Source organism: Cricetulus griseus, chromosome 7 (genome assembly GCF_003668045.3).
Source record: "Cricetulus griseus strain 17A/GY chromosome 7, alternate assembly CriGri-PICRH-1.0, whole genome shotgun sequence".
Classification (NCBI taxonomy): Eukaryota; Metazoa; Chordata; class Mammalia; order Rodentia; family Cricetidae; genus Cricetulus; species Cricetulus griseus.
Window position 1 is genome coordinate 93,753,145 of NC_048600.1, and position 20,210 is coordinate 93,773,354.

Sequence of the window (20,210 nt, forward strand, 5' to 3'; positions counted from 1 at the left end):
TTCCGGGTGCTGCCTGCCATTTGCTTTGAGTGTTAATTATACCCCTTAATGTTCCTGCCCTGGCTTCTCATTAGCTTTAAGTATCCACAAACAAACAACTTGCTTCCATGCCTCTTCCTCCCCGTTCCTCCTGGCTTCCCCTGCCCCTTCAGTACAGTGGTTGGAGCCCAGGGTCTTATGCATGCTAGGCCAGTACCCTGCCAGTGAGCCATTGAGTCCCTTCTGGCTTTTCAATGACAGCCAGACTGTTCTAGCACTGAAGGCCAAGTTTTCCTCCCTGAGAGGCTATGATTGAGAGACAGGCCCCCTGACATTCTCTCTGCTATATTATGCCACTGGGTTGTCATTAGAGGGTTGTCTAATTTTCTTCCAGAAGGGCAGGCTTGGCTCTTTTCTAACAGTTTGTAGTCTCAGCACCTTGGCCAGGGTCTGGCAAATAATGGACACTCAAAACATGTTAGTTGAAGGTGCTATTGAGCAGCTGCCAGCTTAATCCTCCTAAAATGCTGCTTGGGTTAGAAGCTGACCGCTTCTCCATTGTCTGCCAGGCAAGGGTCAGCCTCCTCAGACCGCATGAAGGACTTTCTCAACTCGGTCCTCCTCATTGGCTTTACCAGACTTATTTGTGTCCATCCATTTAGCTGTTCCCCCTCAAGGTCTGCCATGGTCTGACCTGTCTTTACCACAGCCATTTCCTCCATGCAGGAACCCTTACACATGCTATCCCAAAGCTGCCTCATTCTCACAGTTCATCCCAGCGGTACTCTCCTGCCCCCAAGTTTGAACCACTCTTCCCCAGTGCTATAATTTGGATAATAAAAATTCCCCAAAGGATCATGGATTAAAGGCTTGGTCCTAGCTTGGAGCTCTTGGAAACTTTTAGGCATGGAGTCCTGTTGTAGTTTGTTGTGTTCTTGGGGTATGTTCTTTGGTTATCCCTTCTTTTCTTGTTCTTCCCAGCCATTAGGTATGCAGTTTTACTCCGCATACCCCACAGTGTGCTGCCTTTCCATAGCCCCAGAGCAATAAGCCCAAACAATGATGGATTTCCAAAAGTATGAGCCAGAATACATCTTCCCTCACATGTTTTTGAAGATAGAGCCTCACCATGTATATAGCCTTGGCTTGCCTAGAATTCACTGTGTAGACCAGCCTGGCCTTGAATTCATGGATATCCCCTTGCCGCTGCCTCCCAAGAGTTGGGATTAAAGATATATACCACCACACCCAGCTGTAGGGGAAATGCTGGCCATGCCCATTTGGAGGCTGGCACACAGACCACGCACACTTGGGAGTAGTCAGAGTGACGTAGCACCCAGCTAGACCTTTTTGGTTGTTTGTTTGTTTTTTGTTTTTTGTTTTTTTGTTTTTTTTTTTTTTGGTTTTTCAAGACAGGGTTCCTGGAACTTGCTCTGTAGACCATGCTGGCCTCGAACTCATAGAGATCCACCTGCCTCTACCTACCAAGTGCTGGTGTTAAAGGCATGAGCCACTTTTTTTTTTTACAGATTTTATTTATTTATTATGTATACAACAGTCTGCTTCTATGGTTATCTACACACCAGAAGAGGGCACCAGATCTCATTATGGATGGTTTTGAGCCACCATGTGGTTGCTGGGAACTGAACTCAGGACCTCTGGAAGAGCAGCCAGTGCTCTTAACCTCTGAGCCACCTCTCCAGCCCCCACCTTTTTTCTTTATAAGGTGTTTGTGTCAGATACTTTGTTACACTGGCAGAAAGTTGACTTACATACTCAGGACTTGCCCTTGTTCTCAGTTGCTTCAGTCTGTTTTGTTGGGTACTTCAAAAGAGGTCATGGAGCTATGGGTACTGCTTAGTAGTAGAGGACTTGCCTAGGATGTATGAAAAAGAGGGTTTGACCACAGTAAAACACACACACACATACACACACACACACACACACACACACACACACACACACACACACACTTAAAGGTCAACAGCTTTGCTTGCTCACATTTGTCACTAGACTCTATGTATGGACTCAAGGCAGACTCATGTACAGTATGCCCCTACCACCTACAGCATGCTGTTGAATGAAAGTGGCCATTCCTTTCTCTGTCTTTATCAGAATGTTCTGGTGCTGTTGGCCTTATATTGGAATGGAACGAAAGCTACCAAATTGTCAGGTTGTTCTATTCTTTGAAGGTTTCTAGGCATGGCTGCTGGCTCCAAGTCCCATTGCCTGCTGGGTGGTGGGGGAGGGACGTGGTAAATTCTCCTAGAATTAAGAGATGGATCGGGTTGTCTGGGGAAGCTGGACATTCCTAAGACAAAAGGGTGAACTCAGATTTACAGAGATTGGGTGTCACAGATGGTCTTAATGGTTTCCAAGACCAAGTAGTCATTCTCCTTCCAGCAGAGGACTCCTACTGGGGTGATTCCTGGAGAGAACCCAGGGTTCTTTCCTAAAGGGTTTGGGGAACATGGGCAAGGTTGATCACCTGTTCCTAGGGGCAGCAGATGGTATGTATTCTCAGGTCCTTCTCCCCTTTGTCTTAACTGCCGATACTCATGTGACAGTTCCTGTCCTCAAACCGAATTCCCTTTGAACTACCATTAGAAGGATTTACTTATTATTGTATTGTGTGGGTGTTTCATCTGCATGTATGTCTGTGTATCATGTGTGCAGAGCCCAGGGAGGCCAGAAGAGGGTGTCAGATCACCTGGGACTAGAATTACAATTGTTAGCCACTGTGTACGTGCTGGGAATCAAACCTGAGCAACCAAGTGCTGTTAACTGCTGAGCCATCTCTCTCCAGCCTCTATTTATTTATGAATGAGATGAGGTCTTACAATCAGGCCTGATGTGCAGATGTATAATCCCAGCCTCTTGGGAGGCTGAGGCAGGAAGATTCCCAAGTTCAAGGCCAACTTTAGCAACTTAATAAGACCCAGTCTCAAAATAAAAGTGAAGGGGCTGGAGAGATGGCTCAGGGGTTAAGAGCACTACCCGTTCTTCCAGAGGTCCTGAGTTCAATTCTCAGCAACCACGTGGTGGTTCCCAAACATCTGTAATGTAGTCTGGTGCCCTCTTCTGGAGTGCAGGGATACATGCAGGCAGAACACTGTATACATAATAAATAAATAAATAAATCTTTTTTAAAAAAAAAGTGAAGAGAGGAAGGGAAGAAGGAAGGGAGGGAGAAAAAGAGAGAGAGTGCTATATTGACCTGGCCTCTTAATATATAACATCCTCTGGGCTCAAATAATCCTCCTGCCTCAGCCTCCCAAGTAGCTGGCTCTGAAGGCTCCTGCCATTGCATCCAACTAGAAGGGATGTTTTTCAAGTGTTACTGTCCTGCTCGCTGTTCTTCCATGCTGCCCTTAGGATGGAATCCAAACTCCATTTTCAGGAAACCAGCAGCCCTCACACCCCTGTCCCTCTAGGCTGGCCACTTCTACTGATGCTTTACTTTAATTTCCAACCATGCCAGACCCCTTGCAGTTCCCTTCCCATGTTGCATGCTGTCCCCTCTGCCTGGATTGCTGCGTCACCTTCCACTTGACCTAGTTATGGAAGAACTTTCTTTGGGAAGACCTCCTGGTTCCATGAAGACCCCTCTTCTTCCTTACACCCTGCATGACCTTGAGCGTCTATGGAATCCAAGACTTGTTGAACACGGCTGTGCCCCACCCATCCCCAGCTCTACATGCTTGCCCAGTCAAACCACTTATGGAGGACAGAGTTTGCGTCTTACTCGTGTCTGTACTTTCAAAGATCTCCCCTAGTATTGAATAAGAAGTCAATAACTGTTCAGTGATTTCATGGAGCCTGCAAAGGTACCTTCCTCAGGAGGGGGTGACTGAGTTGACTGTGTTGCTATGAGCTGTCGGTCCCGTGTTGTCTTTCTGTGCCCCCCCCACTAGAGAAGAGAAAGTACATGAGGAACAGAACAGCTGAGATCCCATCAGTGGATGCTGGGCTGCTGGACATCTCTGCAGAGTGACCATCTTTTTCATACACCTGTCTCTGTGTCTTTCCAATTCCCCTGTAACCAGGCTTTCTGAGCTATCTTTGCTGCTGAAGTCTGAGTGTTAACAGAGCCAGCACTATGCATGTCATGTCAAGTCAACAGTAGCGGGGCTAGGAGACGCAGGGACCCGTGGCCTCAGGGCCCCCAGCAGCTGCTTATTCTTGTAGGCTTCTTTTCACAAAGATTCCAGCCTCTCTTCTGTCCCCTGAAGGCTGTTTTCAAAATCACACCCCCATGCAGACAGTTTTATTTACAAAGAAATCTTGGCAGGATCTTGACTTGTTAGTAGAGTAGGGATGGGGGAGGGTGGTAAGAAACAAAAATAGTTGAAATGATCACACTTTCTGAAACCGAGATGAAAATTGGTGTCTGTTGCAAACTCACCTAATTAGGATGGGACTAATTTTCTTCTGTGTTTAAGGGGAGTAGTCATTGCTGGGCGAGATGGTCACAGGTTGGATCCTGGGGTTTTGTGATGCAGTTACATTTGTTTTTTGAAAATGAAGGCGTTAATTGCACCTTTTGCTAATAAAACAGATGCTTCCCTCTGACAGGACGTTGAGAAGGGTGAAACTGATGGCAAGAGGCTAAGGGGCATAGCCTTGGTTTTATGGGGGCTGCCTGGGGCACTGCACCAGGAATGGGTCCTCGAGCCTTCCTTGGGGAGCATCTACCCCAGCCTGGGCACTGGCACAAATTATAGTCATTCCGGAAGGCCGCCTTCCCGGAGGGCTTTTCCCGCAGGTAAACTGCCTTCCACTCTTCTTTAAAGATCTATTACTGCTTTGCTAACTTCATTGCTGCTTTTTAGTTTTAGTTTTTCCTCCCTCTCCCGCCCTTCTCTCTGGCTGGGCGCTTTCCTGGGTCAAGAAGCATGAGTAGGACTTGCAGCTCTGGATAGAGGTAGGGCAAAGGTTAGGATTTGGGGGTCCCAGACCTCCTGACTTTTCTCTCAACCCTAGGCTCTCCCGGTCCTCCCAGAATCTGAGACGGCAGTGAATAAAAGACGTGAGGGTGGCTGGTGGGATCCACTCCTCACATCTCACTCTCAATTTCAGTCCCAGTTAACCCCGACATGGCCACCTCGTGGGAACCTCGCTTCTGATTCCGTCACACAATCTGCCGCCTCCATGTGATGGTCAACCAGGTGCCGAGCTGAGAAGGCTGAGGGTAACGCAGTCCCTATCCCTGGGCGTGAGGAGCAGCCGCTCGCTGCCCGCCCCGCCGCAGCCTGCCCTCCCTCCCTCCCTCCCCGCGGGCGGCCTGGGGGGCGGGGGCCCCGCGAGCAGCCCCGCCCCCGCTGCGCGCCGCCCCGGAGGAGTCCGTGGGGAGGAGGTGGAGGAGGCTCTCGCGCAGAGCGGGGGCTGCGCGGAGCGGGAAGGAGCACGGGGAGCTGTAGGGCCCGGCCGGCCCAAGGGCGCCCTCGCCTCGGGCCCGCGGCGGAGGCGGAGAAGTTTGGCGGCTCGGGGCCCGGCGCCCCGGGGTCGCGGGGGCCGCGGCGAGGGCGGCGCGGAGAACACGGCCATGGGGATGAGCGCGGAGGTGGCGAGGCGCGCAGCGAGCTCCTGGAGCGAAGCGGCCGAGGCGGCGCAAAGTTAGCCCGGCGCCCCGGGACGAGCGCCGCAGCCTGGGCCATGGGCGAGCACCCTAGCCCCGGCCCCGCAGTGGCCGCTTGTGCCGAGGCGGAGCGCATCGAGGAGCTGGAGCCCGAGGCCGAGGAGCGGTTGCCCACCGCTCCAGAAGACGTGAGTGCCCCTCCTGTGCCCCTCAAACTTTCTGGGGGGAGCCACGCGGGGAGCCGCCGGGGCCTCAGCTCCCTACCCTGGGGGCAATTCGGAGGCTTCAAGGTTATGTCACTGGAGCGTCCGGGATGAGCTAGGGGCCCCGCGCGTGGGAGGGATGGGTCTCCCCAGATGAACCGGCGCGCTCCCAACCCCGCTCGGGTTCCCACGGCTTCCCTGCGGGATACAGCCTCGGTCGCTGCGCCGGGAACCTGTCGGCAGCGGGAACCCCCTCCCCGCCGCTGGTGCAGTGCCCGGGACACGGCGTTTTCCTGCAGAGACGGCCGCGTCATTGTAGTGACTCCCCCTCCCCTCCCCTCGGCGACCTGCGGACTCTGCAAGCCCGAGGAAGGAACCGACTCCCCAGGCTCTGGACAGCGCAGATCAATCTGGAGACCCCCCCTTCGCGGATCCCAGATTAGCTCGCGCTCGGCATCTGCCTTGTCGCGACACTGATTGAAATTCAAACTGGCCTTAGTCCCTGAACCCTGCTAGAGCTAAGAGAACCAGAAAGCTGGGACGAAACGCTCCCAGCAGGGGGCTCAGGAGTCCTAAACCACGTCCGTGCCAGGAATGGTCCCCCGGGGCAGGCTAGAGAGAGGCTACCCCAGAGGGTTTCCCTGCCATCTGCCGCTCAGATCTCTTGTCCGGTTGTCCTCGGATTCGAGGTTGGGGTCTGAACTGGGAGGCCCTGGGCAATTGAGTTATTAAAACTCCTCCCTCCCGCCACCCTGCTCTGACCTGTCCGTCCCCTTGGGTGAAATTAAGCCGGGAACCCCAACCCACTGAAACCACAGCCAGCAAATCTGAATGGACCGGGAGCCTAGCATCTCTCCGGCGTGTGTGGTCAAGCCTGTCACTTTGTCCTAGCCCTAACTCCTGAAAGAGTCTTATGTACTCAGTACTTACACTCAGTCTTGGAATCATATTGAGGACCCCCCCCCACACACACACACAGAAACACACACAATCAAGTAAGTCTCCTGAGTACAGTCCTCCAACAGGCAGGGTCTGAGTACAGTCGGACTCCGGGTGTGGATGTGGACCTGACCTTTTGGCAGCAGAAGTTATCAGAAACCCTGAGACATGGTTGGGAATCGTCCTTGTTCTCACTCCTGCATCTGACTGTCCCATCCCAGAAACACCCCATTTCCACCCTGTACTGTGCGTTTCTGCCTTTGCTCAGCTGGGGAATTTTCGGAGTTCTTCTGGTGGGCCCCTGAGCCTGGTTCTGACTGCTGGGCAGCAGCTGGGAGGTGATGTTGGAAACCTCAGAGGTCTGCAGAAACCTGGGTGATAAGTGCCTTTCTCTTCTTCCTTTGCTGCATGGTCTCCCTCTCTACCAGCACTGGAAAGTCCTGTTTGAAAAGGTATGTGAGCAGTTAAATCTCTCCTTTCCTCCCAGCCCTGCCTGAAACCGGTCTCAGTCTCCCTGCCTGCTTGCGTGGGCTTCGCTAGCTCAGTGCTCCTAAAATGGTGACGTCCTTTGGAGGCGTGGCTTAATATTATCTAGGGCGGAGCCACACTGCTCTGGGCATCCAGAGACAACAGTAGGCTCCCTAGAGAGAATGCTTTCCTCCCTCCAAATTCTTGCACAATACCTGGGCTTACTCCACTTAGGAATTGGACAACATGTGTAAAGTTTTCTATATGCAAGTATGTTGCAGTAAGAGGTGAGGGAGGTGCTTAAAAAAAATCGAACTCCCTTTCCGCTCCTATTATGAAAAATGTCGTCGTCGTCCCCCCAGTAACAAAATCTCTGTCATCCTTGAGGAGGAAGGTTTGTTCACAAAATGGGTTCTTTGAAGGCCGATCTTGTGTCTCATTCTGCAGTGAGGATGGGCCAATGCTGGACCGTTTACAAATGAAAAACGGTATGTGATTATTTGCAGTGCCTGGAGTATGGGCATGAGGAATGCAGCTAGAAACTGGAGATGGACACTTGACCTTCATCAGGGAAATAGTTCTTTTTTGCTTGGTACTTGGGTACTACTGGGTATTTCCTTTCCATGTTTGTACCATAGTGCAGGAGAAAAGATAAGGTGTTCCAGTGTGGGTGGATACGGAACACTTCAGTCACAGCCAAGAGTAACTATGTCATGAAGTTTGTGCAACTTGAGGAGATCTGCTTGATTAAGCCAGGCATGGTGGCACACACTTGGGATGCCTACAGTTGGGAGGTAGAGGTAGGACAGTCAGGATCAACTTTGGCTATAGAGCTACTTTGAGGCTAGCCTGGGTTAGTGAGTGGGGAGGTGGGTACCAAAAGGCATCTTGATCCAGACCTTTGTCACAGGTGGAGTTTTCAAAAGCTTCTATTGGTTTCTTAATGTGTATGGGCATTTTGATTGTATGTGCACCTTCTGTGTGCAGTGCCTTCTGAGGCCAGAAGAGAGCATCAGACCCTCTGGGACTGGACTTATTGATGCTTGTGAGCTGCCATGGGGTTGCTGGAAACTGAACCTGGATCCTCTAGAAGAGCAGCCATCTCCAGCTCCCTCCCCTCCTTTAAAGCAAGGTTGCAGGATCCAGATGAGAGAGGTGATACAGGGATACAGGAATGAGGAAACTATTTAGGAGCTGGTGAAGGGAATGCAAACAAGCAGCTCATGTTAGCCAGTTTTCCATTGTCAGTATAGAAAGAGAAGAGATTTATTTGACTTGTGGTTTTGGATATTCTTTTGGGGGCAGGGGTGGTTCTTATTTTTCTTGACAGGAGACAGGGTTTCTCTGTTTATCTCTGGCTATCCTAGAACTCCATCTGTAGACCAAGCTGGCCTTGAACTCAGAGATCTGTCTGCCTTTGCCTCCTGAGTGCTAGGATTAAAGGAGTGAGCCATGGCCTGGGTGGTTTTAGATATTTGTCATGATTGGATGGCCCCTGCAAGGCAGTAGACCAAAGCAAGTATGTAGTGGGGTGAAAGTCACTGGCCTCTTGACCATAGGGCCAAGAGAAGGGAGACACTGGAGTCCCACAGCTCCCTTCCAGATGTACTCAGTCACCTAAAGGCTTCTTACTAGACCCAGTAGCTCCGAGATAGAGATCAAACCTTTGACACATGTCACTTTGAAGGTGACAATGAGGTTGGAAAGGAAAGATATGGTGGTAGGAGACTAGGAGGATATTAATAGACCTGAGTACCCGAGGGGAACCACATCCCCAACTGAGATTCTGAACTTAAGGGGAGAGGAGAAAGTGGGGGTGGGGTTGACAAAAACCAACAGCTTTAGTTACAGACAAGTTTCATGTGGGGAGTCTGCCAAATGCAATTACCCCATGGGACTGAACATGTGGGCTTATGGGGGAAAGAGCCTGGGTGAGGATCTTGGGGGATATAAGCCTTGATGCCTGGCTCCCATCATGAGGGCCACCTACTCTCCCTCTGGTCCCTAGGAATATCCCAGCTGCCGGCCTGACATCTCGAGGCAGGAGGGAACCATGGTGCTGCCACCACTGTTACTCTTCCCACCAGGCTGCCAGCCCTTCACACCTCCCGCCAGATTTAGACTGAGAGCGAACCTAGAACAGAGTGTATCATGCTTTTTTTCCTCTGTGTCTTTCACATTTGACTAATTTCCTTTGCCAGTTGCTATGTGTGTATTTACATTTTAAAACAAACCATTTAGGTGAATGGAAGAGAACTTCCAGAGGAAAGTGTGTGCAGCTGGAGAGTGTGTGACACTCAGTCTCAGCCATCAGTCTGTAAAATCCTACTGGAGGCAAGTCCTGGGCATCTTGTAGAACATACCCCCTGCTTCTGGAGAAGCCCACTTAGAAAGCCTCCTAGACTGGGGATGTAGTTCAATGGGAGAGTGCTTGCCTAGCATGCACAAGGCCCTGTGCTAGACTTTTGGCACTGCAGAAATGAAAATAAATAAATAAATAAAAGGAAAACCAATCAGTCATGCTGACAGACAAAATGAATTCTAGGAAAGCAGCCACCGGGTCTTATTCTGAGCCATTTTTCTCTTACAATAAGTTCTGCCTGATTTCTTTTTCCTTCCTTCCTTCCTTCCTTCCTTCCTTCCTTCCTTCCTTCCTTCCTTCCTTCCTTCCATGGTTTTTGGAGACAAGTTTTCTGTGTAACTGGTCTGCTTGTCATGGAACTCACTTTGTAAATCACTTTTCTTTTTTCTTAAGATTTATTTTAAGTTATGCACGTGGTTGTTTTACCTACATGTATGTCTGTGTACCATGTGTGTGCAGTGCCCATAGAGTCCAAAGAGGGCGTTGGATCCCTGGAACTGGAGTTACAGACAATTGTGAGCTGCCATGTGTGTTCTGGGAATTGAACCCAGATCTTTTATAAGAGCAGCCAGTGCTCTTAACCACTGAGCCATCTCTCTAGCTCCTTGCCAAGTCCTACTGTTCGCTCCGCATAAGGCATCTGAAGCCTAATCCTGCCTGTGGCTCTTCTGTGTTTTAGGGTCACTGCTTCAGAGCATGACTTTGGGCTCTGTTCTGTGTCCAGGCCCTGTGCACTCACCGCCCTGATCTTTTGACCCTCCCTAACAGGGCTAAAGAAAGCAGGTGTGAAGCTCCTTCAGTAGACACTTGGCCCATGTCAGGTTGTTTCCAAAGCAGGTTTGTCTTTCCTGCCTCTGCCTCTGTGTCTGCCTAGAAGTAGGATTTGGCCATTGGTGAACTTGTGACCACTGGAAAGAAAGTTTGGTTGGAGATGGCAGGTAGGCTGCCCAGCATTTGCTACAGAGGTCAATAGCCTTGACAGGCTATCTAGTTAGTGAATTGGTGAGTTAGGGAGACATGGTACCTGTCACAGTCCCTGCAAACTCATGTGGTCCATGAATTCACCTCCCAGAGGTTGTTAGGGATAGAGCCTGGGCCTTGACAACCCTAACAAGCAATACTTGGCCACTCACCCTCCATTAGATCAATTAAACAGACACACTTGCAGGAAAAAGTAGAGAAGGAAGCTTTATTCAATGTGGCCACCTTGGAAAGAGCAATAAAGAGATCTAGTGGTCCTCAAATCCATTTTCTGTGCATAGACACTTGGGTTTCGGTATTTATGGCAGCAAGAAATACGCATAACTAAGTCATCATGGTCAAGGTGTGGTCCCACCTGTCATTGAGCCATCTTTACCTTACTCAATTCTCTCCTGCAAAATGCTGTGGCTAGTTAGCGTTTCTATTGCTGAGAAGAGACACCATGACCACAGCAACTCTTACAAAAGAAAGCATTTAATTGGCGCCAGCTTACAATTTTAGAGGCTTGATCCATCATTGCTTGATCATGCTTCTCCAAAGGAAGGGGTACAAAGTTCTCTTCAGAATAGCTTTATTCCTGCTGGTAGTTACAAAGGTCAGAGGTATTGGATCCTGGACCCACTGGGGCAGGGCATGTCTTCTTTCCCCTTCTTGGGTCAGGGGGACACCAGTGGTCATCTGTTTCCCAGGTATTGGAAGTAGAATTGGCTCAACTTCTCATGCCATGTGGTTCTCTAACATTCTGGGAAGCATTGCCCAGCATGAAGCTGACTGGACCTCAAGGGTGAGAAGCCACCCTGTTAGCCTTCTGTGTTGACCCTTCAAGTAAATGGTCAAGTTGCCTTCTGGGGATTGGTGGTGAGGAGATCAGGTGACCCTGGTCTTTTGGAAGCTTCTCTGTCCCTACAGTTCTGGCCCTTGTCTGATGTGGTCACAGTGACACAACAGGTATTGTCCCTGACACTCCTCATATAAAAGGTAGGAAACTGAGCTAGGTGGTGGTGGTGCACACCTTTAATCCCAGTACTCCGGAGGCACAGGCAGGCGGATCTCTGTGAGTTCGAGACCAGCCTGGTCTACAAGAACTAGTTTCAGGACAGTCTCCAAAGCCACAGAGAAACCCTGTCTCGAAAAACTACACACCCGCACACGCACACACGCGCGAAAAAAAGGATGAAACTGCAAGTTTATTTTCCTGTCTACCTAATGTCCTGTGTGTTCTCTTCACCTCTCCATAAGGAGTTGTCTTTTCATTGGTGGTGGGGAATAGAGGGGATCTGGAGAGATTTGTCTAAATATTTAAACAGGTGCTTAAGTTACTAGGCGAATGAGATGGCTCAGCAGGTGAAGGTACTTGTGTCTAACACTAACGATCTGAGTTCAATTCTTGGAACCCACAGGTAAAAGAGAAGAACTGACTCTCAAAAATTGTTCTTTGACCTTCGTGTGTGCACTGTGTCCCATGCCTGTCCACAAAGAGTACTTGTAATCAAGTTAGCATGAGACTAGGGGTATAACTGAGAGGCAAAATGGTACATAGCATGTGTGAAGCCTTGGGTTCAAATCCCTAGTGCTGCAAACAAACAATTAGTAGTAATAGTAATAACTAAGGGCTCTGTGTTGTTATAATGCAATATCATAGCAAAAATACCATTTTTTTTATTGCTAAGTCTTTGGGACATTTCTTTCACAATTCCTTCTGTGGTTTCAGATCTGAGACCGTTTCTGCCTCTCCCCTGGCCTCTTTTTTTTTTGTTTTTTTTGTTTGTTTGTTTTTTTGGTTTTTTGAGACAGGGTTTCTCTGTGTAGCTTTGGAACCTATCCTGGCACTCTCTCTGGAGACCAGACTGGCCTCGAACTCACAGAGATCCACCTGCCTCTGCCTCCCGAGTGCTGGGATTAAAGGCATGTGCCACCAACACCCTGCTTCCCCTAGCCTCTTAATTAATCCACTCTTCTATATGTTACTGGAGTTACAGAGATGTGCTTGAGAGACGCCACGTGGGTACTGCTAATTGAACTGTGGTCCTCTAGAAGAGCACCAAGTGCTTTTAACTGTTGGGTCATCTCTCCAGCCCCAAAAGTCACTTTATTCTTAAAAGTTGAATTTAAAAGTATAGATATATGGCTGGGCACTGGTGGCGCACGCCTTTAGTCCCAGCATTGGGAAGGCAGAGGCAGGTGGATCTCTGTGAGTTCGAGCCCAGGCTGGCCTGCAGAGTGAGTTCCAGGACAACCAGCACTGTTTCACAGACAAACCCGTCTCAAAAAAAAAAAAAAAAGTTTAGATTTGTATGTGTATTTATTTGTGGGAAGCGTGCATATATGTATGTGTATAGGTCAGAGGACATCTTGTAGGAATTGGTTTTCCATTCTTTGGGTCCTGGGGATTGAACTCGGCTTGCCAGGGTTGGCAGCAAGTGCTTTAACAGCTGAGTGAACTGTTTCCTAGGTCCCCCGAAACACTGCTGAGCCCAAAGGAAATTTCTGCTTTTTTTCCCCCAGAGTCCCCTGAGCCTGTGGGTCTTCTCTTGGCCAGACCCAGACTCTGACCTCATTAATAGTTTTCCTGCAAGCTGGCTGCAGGTGTGGGGGTGGTCATGGTGCATTGGTAGATGAGAGGAAGTTCAGATGAGACAAAACTGCTGAGTGGATTATGGATGAGCCACAGAGAAAAAAACCTTCCCCGGAGACAGTCACATTGGTCATGGCCCCGGAACACATGATTAACCAGCAGAGCAGGGGTCTCAGAAAACAACAAAGCCATGGTTTAGCCAGAACCCACCCTTGGCCTCTGCATCTCAGCTCCATGTCAGGAGCCTCCAGGACCACATCCCTGCCCTTTTCCTACTCCAGTGACCTGGTAGATCAAGATTCTATTAACTCTTTGATCCCTGACCATTCACAAAAATGCAGCCAGCAGTTGAGCAGCAGGGCCAAGAAATCCTAGCTTATGTACTGCCTTGTGTGTAATAGATCACAGAAGTTTGAATGAATGACAGGTCAAACTACATCTCCGGGGGTTAGAAAGATGGCTAAGTTGTTATGAATCGTAAACAACAACAAAAACAAACAAACAAACAAACAAAAAAGCAAAACTGTAGCCCTGTGTGTATTACTTGGGGCTAAGGTATCCATCCTCTCCAGGAGCAGCCCTTGACCACAGGGCTTCATGATCAGTGTTCACCCTCATCCCCACCACTGTGAGCTCCTGCCCCATCAGGGGCCACAGGTTATTAGACAGTGTTCATTCTGCATGTGAGGAAAGAGGATCTCTTGGTATGATGATGGTATGAAAGAGATCCTTGGTAAGGATCTCTTACTTAATAAGCTCCTGTGTGCTTGCCACCAGGTACTGCAAGCTCCTTTGCTTGGTTGGTACCCTGAATGGTGATGGAGACAGGTGAAGAGATGACACCCCACTAGTCTGGCAACAGTGGGCGAGCCAGGCAACCTCCCCAAGCCACAGACTTTTAATGGAAACCATAGAATAATAGCTGACCCAGCATTGTTGGGAGGATGGGTAGAGTGTGCCGAGCTCTTGGCATTGCTAGGAAGCACCAGGTAAATACTTTTGTTACTGGCATAAAGTGAGGCCTGTTTCCCAGATGGGTTTGGAAATGTAGCACATCCAAGGCTTGAATCAAAGTGTCCAGATTCCTAGTCTGTGGGGGCTGCCTTCCTAGGACAGGAGCTAAATACCACATCCCCTGCTAAACTCTCCAGAAAGAGCCTTTGAACAAAGCTCTCTCTCTCTCTCTGGTACATGTCTGTCTGCTCACCTGGTTTGTCTGTGCACTGCAAGTGAAAGGTGAAGGGCCAGGACAAGGTATTTAGCCACCATGTGGGCAGGGCCAGGCCCCTTCTCTTCCTATTTGGCAGGTTCTTACTGACCCTTGGTGGCATAGTGACATTGGGCCCAGGGTACTGTCTTGTTGTAGGAATGGAGTCAGTGTGTCTTGATCTGTAAACAGACATAATCCCAAACCCCTTTTGGAGATATTTGTTTGAAAATTAGTCTCTGCATGAGTCATCCCACCCTTTTGAGATAATTTCAATATAGCTCCTGCTAGACTCAAACTTACTTAATATGCTTCAGCCTCCTGAGTGTTGGGATTACAGGAATATGCCAGGTAAAATTCCTTTGAGAGAAGAAACACAGGTGTCAACTGTGTGTGTACATGTCTATCATCTCGTCTACCTTAATTTCTCAGCAAACTGAAAGGTGAGGCTGTTATGTTCCTTGTTATTGTTTTGAGACAGTATCTTACTTTGTTGCCTTGGCTGGCCTGGACCTCTATATATAGACCAGGATGGCTTTGAACTCACAATGATCTACCTGCCTCTGCTTCTCCCTCCCAAGTGCTGGGATAAAGGGTGTGTACCATCACACATGACTCTGTGTCCTCTTTATAGAGGAGGAAATTACAGATGGAGGGAACAGGGCTTCCCTGGAGATACAGAACAAAGTGGGAGCCTCTGCTGTGGGTGGGTCTGTTTGTCTGAAAGCCTTCTGGGTGGCTTCTGCAACCAGACAGGAGATCAAGGCTCCTTCATTCCATTTGCCTGCTTCCCTTCCACCTCCCAACTTCTCCTGGACTGTTCACTCCCTCTGTTCTGGGGACTAGACGGATTCTGGGGGTTTCTAGGGAAGGTAGCAGGAAGCAAGAATTTGGGCAGAGGAGTCAGGGCAGGGCAAATGTCAGAACCCCTCCTGGTCTCACCTCCTTCTGCTACTTCTGCCTGCTGCTCCCTGGAGGCTTCTGGATTTATGGCTATGACTCGGCTTTGGTCCCTGGGTAGCCTTGGGTGGCTGGGCCAGATGAGTCAGTCCAGGCACTACGTCTATTCCTGATCCCCTGGGATATTGCCTCTGAGTCACAGCTCCCGTTTGTCCCCTCAGAGCCTGTGACATGGCCAAGCAAGAGGAGGGAGAGCTGTCCATGAGCCTCTCAAGAAGCTCTGGGGTGGTGCTGAAGGAGTGGGGGTCTTCTGGGGGCAGGCTGACAAGTGGAAGGGCCAGAGTCTGGTAGAGGGAGACTGCTCCTGCCAGTCAGTGTTCTCCAGTCACAGTTCCCTACACTCTGGAACAGGCCGGTCTCTTCCCTCCTCCAGTTGTTGGCAGAGAAGGTAGTTTTCTGGAAATGCTGTTTGTCCTGCCTCTCCAACCAGCCTGCTACCTAGCCCCAGCCATTGGGATTTTAGCTCTGTGACCCCATAAAATGAGAGGAAGGATGTTCAGGAGCCTGGCATCTGGGTTGGTGCCTGGAGAGGCCTGAGCTTCATCTCTAGCTGCCTACAGTCGTCTTAGGACCAGTTCCTTTCTACTCAGACTAAGGCTTGAGGTCTGGGGAGAAACACCCCTTGCTCATCCTAGAGCAGGTCAGGTGGGACATCTCTAAGGGCTTCAGTTTCTCTGTCTGTTAAATGGGACTAAACACTTAATTGTGTTCTGAAAGTCAGTGTTTTGAAGAATTAGAGGAAGAAGGTCATGGAAAGGACAAGGGTGGGTTCTCTCTCTCTCTCTCTCTCTCTCTCTCTCTCTCTCTCTCTCTCTTTCTCTCTGTCTCTCTCTCTCTCCTCTTTGGCTGGATCAGTGTCCTCATTTGCAAGAAAAAAAGTAGGAGAGAAAGCCCCCACTCTCCCATCACCAGCCTCCTGACCTCGACAGCTGCAGCCTGGACTTTTTAATTTATGGGGCTGTAAATATCCATGAATGGGCCAGAGTTCCCTGGTGGGCTATGGCGTGCTGGGTGGGGAAAGCTCTGTTGAGCCAGGAACTCCCCGTAGCCTCATTAGTTTGCTCCGCTTAGAGACCCAGGAATGAAATAAGGAGCTGACAGATGGGGGACACCCCACCCCCCAGGAGGGCAGCTGCCTGCATCTTACCCTGTCTACATACCCCATGGCCATTTCCTTCTGGAAGACAGGAGACATTGTGGATGAAGATGGGAACTTACCCAGGTCCCAGGTTCCCATGTTGTAGACCTCAGAGGTCTACACAGGATGGCAGCTAGCTTGTCGGCTCCAGATGTTGCCTTTGGTATCATTTGAGTACTCACAGCTTCTGTTCATGATCTCTATACATGTCGGAGGACAGGGTCTGCTCAGGAGCCAGACTCGTGATTGTCCCAGAAATGCGGTCTGTGCAAGTCACACAAGCATAATAGATAGGAACTAGACTTGTCCCCATCTCCTCTCCTGCCTTGAGAATGCTGGGACATTCTGAAGCCTGGGGCAGCTTTCTGGCCCACAGGGGGAGCTGGGACGCTGTCCTGGGTGCTGAGCAGGCAAACCCCTTGCTCTGTCTGGCAGGGTTTGTCCTTGAGAGCTCAGCTCTGTGGCCCCATGAGGGCAATCGATGATTTCTCAGCCTCTCTTGGGACCTGGTATCCCCAGTCAACCTTTTAGCTGGGACTGGATCCCATGAACTTCTAGTATCAGCTGCCTGAGTGCCTGTGACACTCAAGAGCTGGAGGCAGAGTGGCTGCCTAGGTTTCATGAAGGGAAGCATGATTGTACTGTGGACTTGTGGTTGTTCCTAAAGGTTCCACATAGTGTTAATGTGAAAAAATGAATGCTCTGGTCAAATGAAGTTGGTAGGAAAATGTGGGGCTGGACCAAATCATTCAGGCTTTTCCACTGCTGGGCCTGACAGAGCTCTTTCTGTGGGTGCTTGCATCACGCCCTTCCAAAAGGGCTTTCTAACTTTGGGGGGAAAGGGAGTTTTTGCTTAATGCCAGATTTCCACCTGTGCCTCCTCTACCCCCATCATCATCATTCCATCCCATAGCCTTCTGTCTACGAGAAGGGATTAATGTTCCCACTGTACTCTCATGGACCACCTTGGGTCCAGGGTTTCATGAGACACACATTGGGAAGATCCTGTGTCAGGAGTTAGATCTTTTGTACAACTGAACAAGGCTGAGGAAATCAAGGGAGGGCAAGGCTGGGGCCAGTGAGGCCCTGGGAGAAATAACCTCAAGTTATTTCTCTCTTGGCCACTCATTCACTCTTTAACCTTCAGATATTCTTTCTGGCTATTTTTAGTCTCTGCTTTCTTACCCATCCATAAGATGAGGGTGATGCCTGGGCCACAGTGGATCCTTAGCAAACATGTGAGTTGGATGGATGTGTGGCTGGATGGATGGATGGATGGAAAGATGATGACTGGGCAGTCTTTTGAACTCTTTAGCTATAGAACCCCAGTGGTTGGAGGGGGCCCAGGCTCTCTACTCTCTAGGTATGAGTTTATCTAAATGAATTGCCATCTGTTCAGACTTGAGCAGCTCAGCTCTTCCCACCCTACTCCTGCCCCTAAGAAGTGGCTCTCATAATAGTAAATACCTTGTAGATTCTTGTAAGGTGTAAATAGAAGGAAGGAAGACCATGGAGTTTTTCAGCCTAGTTAGGACACCTTAGAGTAAAGGAGGCACAGTGAGTCAATGTTGGAGAATACGTGTGAACCGGTATGACCTCAGAGAAACCAATGTGGATGGTGAGCTGAGGGTTCAGTGAAGTTAGTACCTAATACTTAGTGACATCCCACATACCTCAGCTCCAAATGTTGTGTTGTTCAATTGGGAAGGAAACAGGAGGCCAGAACATAACCAGGCTCAGTAGGGCTGCTTGGCACAAGGAGGGGCCTTAGTAGTCCCCTCCCTACTGCCTCTGGGTTCACAGGCCTCAAAGCCCCTAGCATTCTGCAGTGCCCTATAGGTTCCTTCCAGAAACTTTGGGGGCTTTGTTTTTGTTTTGAGGTTGGTATTTGTGTGTGTGGTGTTTTTTGTTTTGTTTTGTTTTGAGACAGTGGTCTCCTGTAATCCAAGCTGGCTTCAATTTGCTATAAAACAAAGGGTGACATTGAACTCCTGATCTTCCTGCCTGTCTTCCAAATGTCACTATTAGAGGTCCTCACCATTATACCTGGCTTCCATTCCCACTGTTTGAACCCAGATTTATGAGTTCCAACTGTCTGACTTGCTAAATAAATGGTTCCAGTACCTCCTCACTTCTCATTTACTCTTCAGTGGTACTGGGGCTCAGAATAGAAGGTCAGCTGCCCCCAAAGGCTTAATGGGCTATGATTTTCTCCACCCTATCCTTGCTTCTATATCCAGGGATGGATATGGCCTCTTCCATTCCCACAAGAAGGCAAGAAGGCAGAAGAGCTCCTCCTACTAATTCTTTGATGGGGAAACTGAGGCACTGTAGTTGATGAATTTCCCTCTCCGCCCCACAGCAACTGAGGATGAGCTCCTACCTAAACACAGGGAGAATTTGGCGGGTCATTTCCCCAGACTAAGTGGGCCAAGTGGCCCAGGAACAAGCAGAGGGTAGGAGATGATAGGAGATGAGAGATGAAAAGGTGTGTGTGTGTGTGTGTGTGAGAGAGAGAGAGAGAGAGAGAGAGAGAGAGAGAGAGAGAGAGAGAGAGAGAGAGTCCTCAGACTGGGAACAGCAGCCACCTAGGGGATTAGCAGCCTATGAGCAGGGCACTGGTGGGATTAAAAATCCCCTTGGAGCCTGTAGAAGCTCTTTTCAAGGCTGAGGGAGGACTCTCTGGCCTCCTCTGTGGTCAGCCTCCTATGCTTGTGTTGAATGTGCCCCCCAACCCCCTGCACTCAGTGCACCCCTGTCCAGCACTGGGCCCTCTTCTGCAGATCAGGACCCACTTTGGCTACTGCCTTCTTGCCAAACTTCTGCCTCACTGACTGATATATCCATTCCTCCAACTGCACTAACTGACCATTCTAGCCCTGAGAGGCTGCCTCCAGCCCATGCCACCCCTAGCTCATCCTTCAAGCAGCCTGCTGCTCCAAAGAGTGATTCTAGGGCCAGGACCTTGGAAGGGAAGCTTCAGGGGCTCTGGCATGTTCTTAACAGGGAAGTTGTGTTTAGAGGATTTGCTCTGTCTCCCCGCCCCCCACTTCCCACCCAAGTCGCACCCCACTCCTGGTGTGATCTCACTCCTATAGGCCTGAGGGCAGCTGGCAAGTAGACAGACCTAGGAGACAGACCCCCATTTGAATAAGTGATGAGAATAGCCCTTGGTTAGCAGCTGCCCCAGGTTGATATCAGCCCACCCAACAGATGGGCCAATCAAGGCAGAGCTGTGCAAAGACAGGAGTGTGATTTTTGCTTTGCTTCCTGCCATCTTGAGGGACACACAGTCTCAGTCAGCTTCCTTCCTAATAGTGGGACCTTCCTCTTCTGACATCTGTGCATAATACCCCCCTGCTCCTTTTGTCTCCTCCTATCTCTTTTGTGACCTACACCCTACTGGGTGCCCTATGCCCACTGCCAGCTCTGCCCTCACCGCCGTCATTGTCTGAGGTATTTGAACCCCAGCAGCCAGCCTGGCTCTAGCTCTCCCCCACCCCCAGTCATCCAGAGTCCCTGAGGCCTCATTATTAGGGTAGTGGTGATCCTCCCCCCCCCCCATTGTCTGGCCTATCTGGCCCTGGCACGAAAGGTAGAGTTTTGGCAGAGAGCAGAGGCTCGGCCTGATTCCAGCTAGTTCTCTGCAGTGTAGATAGAGCCTGTAATGTGTTTGGGGCTAAGAGGCCTGGGGAGCCACAGGGCAGCCCCTGTCACTAGGACAACAGCAGGGAGCCCTGGAGGGGTCAGGGAAGGAGGAGAGCAGGTGGCTCTTTGTCTGGTGCCTGATCCCAACCCCTACTTCATCTTCCTCTGCAGG

The 20,210-nt window shown here is 49.9% G+C and overlaps 1 protein-coding gene across 2 annotated transcripts in view; it reads left to right on the plus strand.

Moving 5' to 3' along the window:
- Positions 1-5,634: 5,634 nt before the first annotated feature.
- The window catches only part of Rhbdl3 (rhomboid like 3), a 49,168-nt gene continuing 34,592 nt past the window's right edge, over positions 5,635-20,210 (plus strand). The window contains exons 1-2 of one of the 2 annotated variants that reach the window (XM_027426513.2): positions 5,635-5,745; positions 7,128-7,151. In XM_027426513.2, coding sequence (XP_027282314.1) covers positions 5,635-5,745; positions 7,128-7,151 — 135 coding nt within the window. The remainder of the gene's footprint in view (positions 5,746-7,127; positions 7,152-20,210) is intronic. The other variant, XM_035447800.1, reaches the window with a different exon arrangement.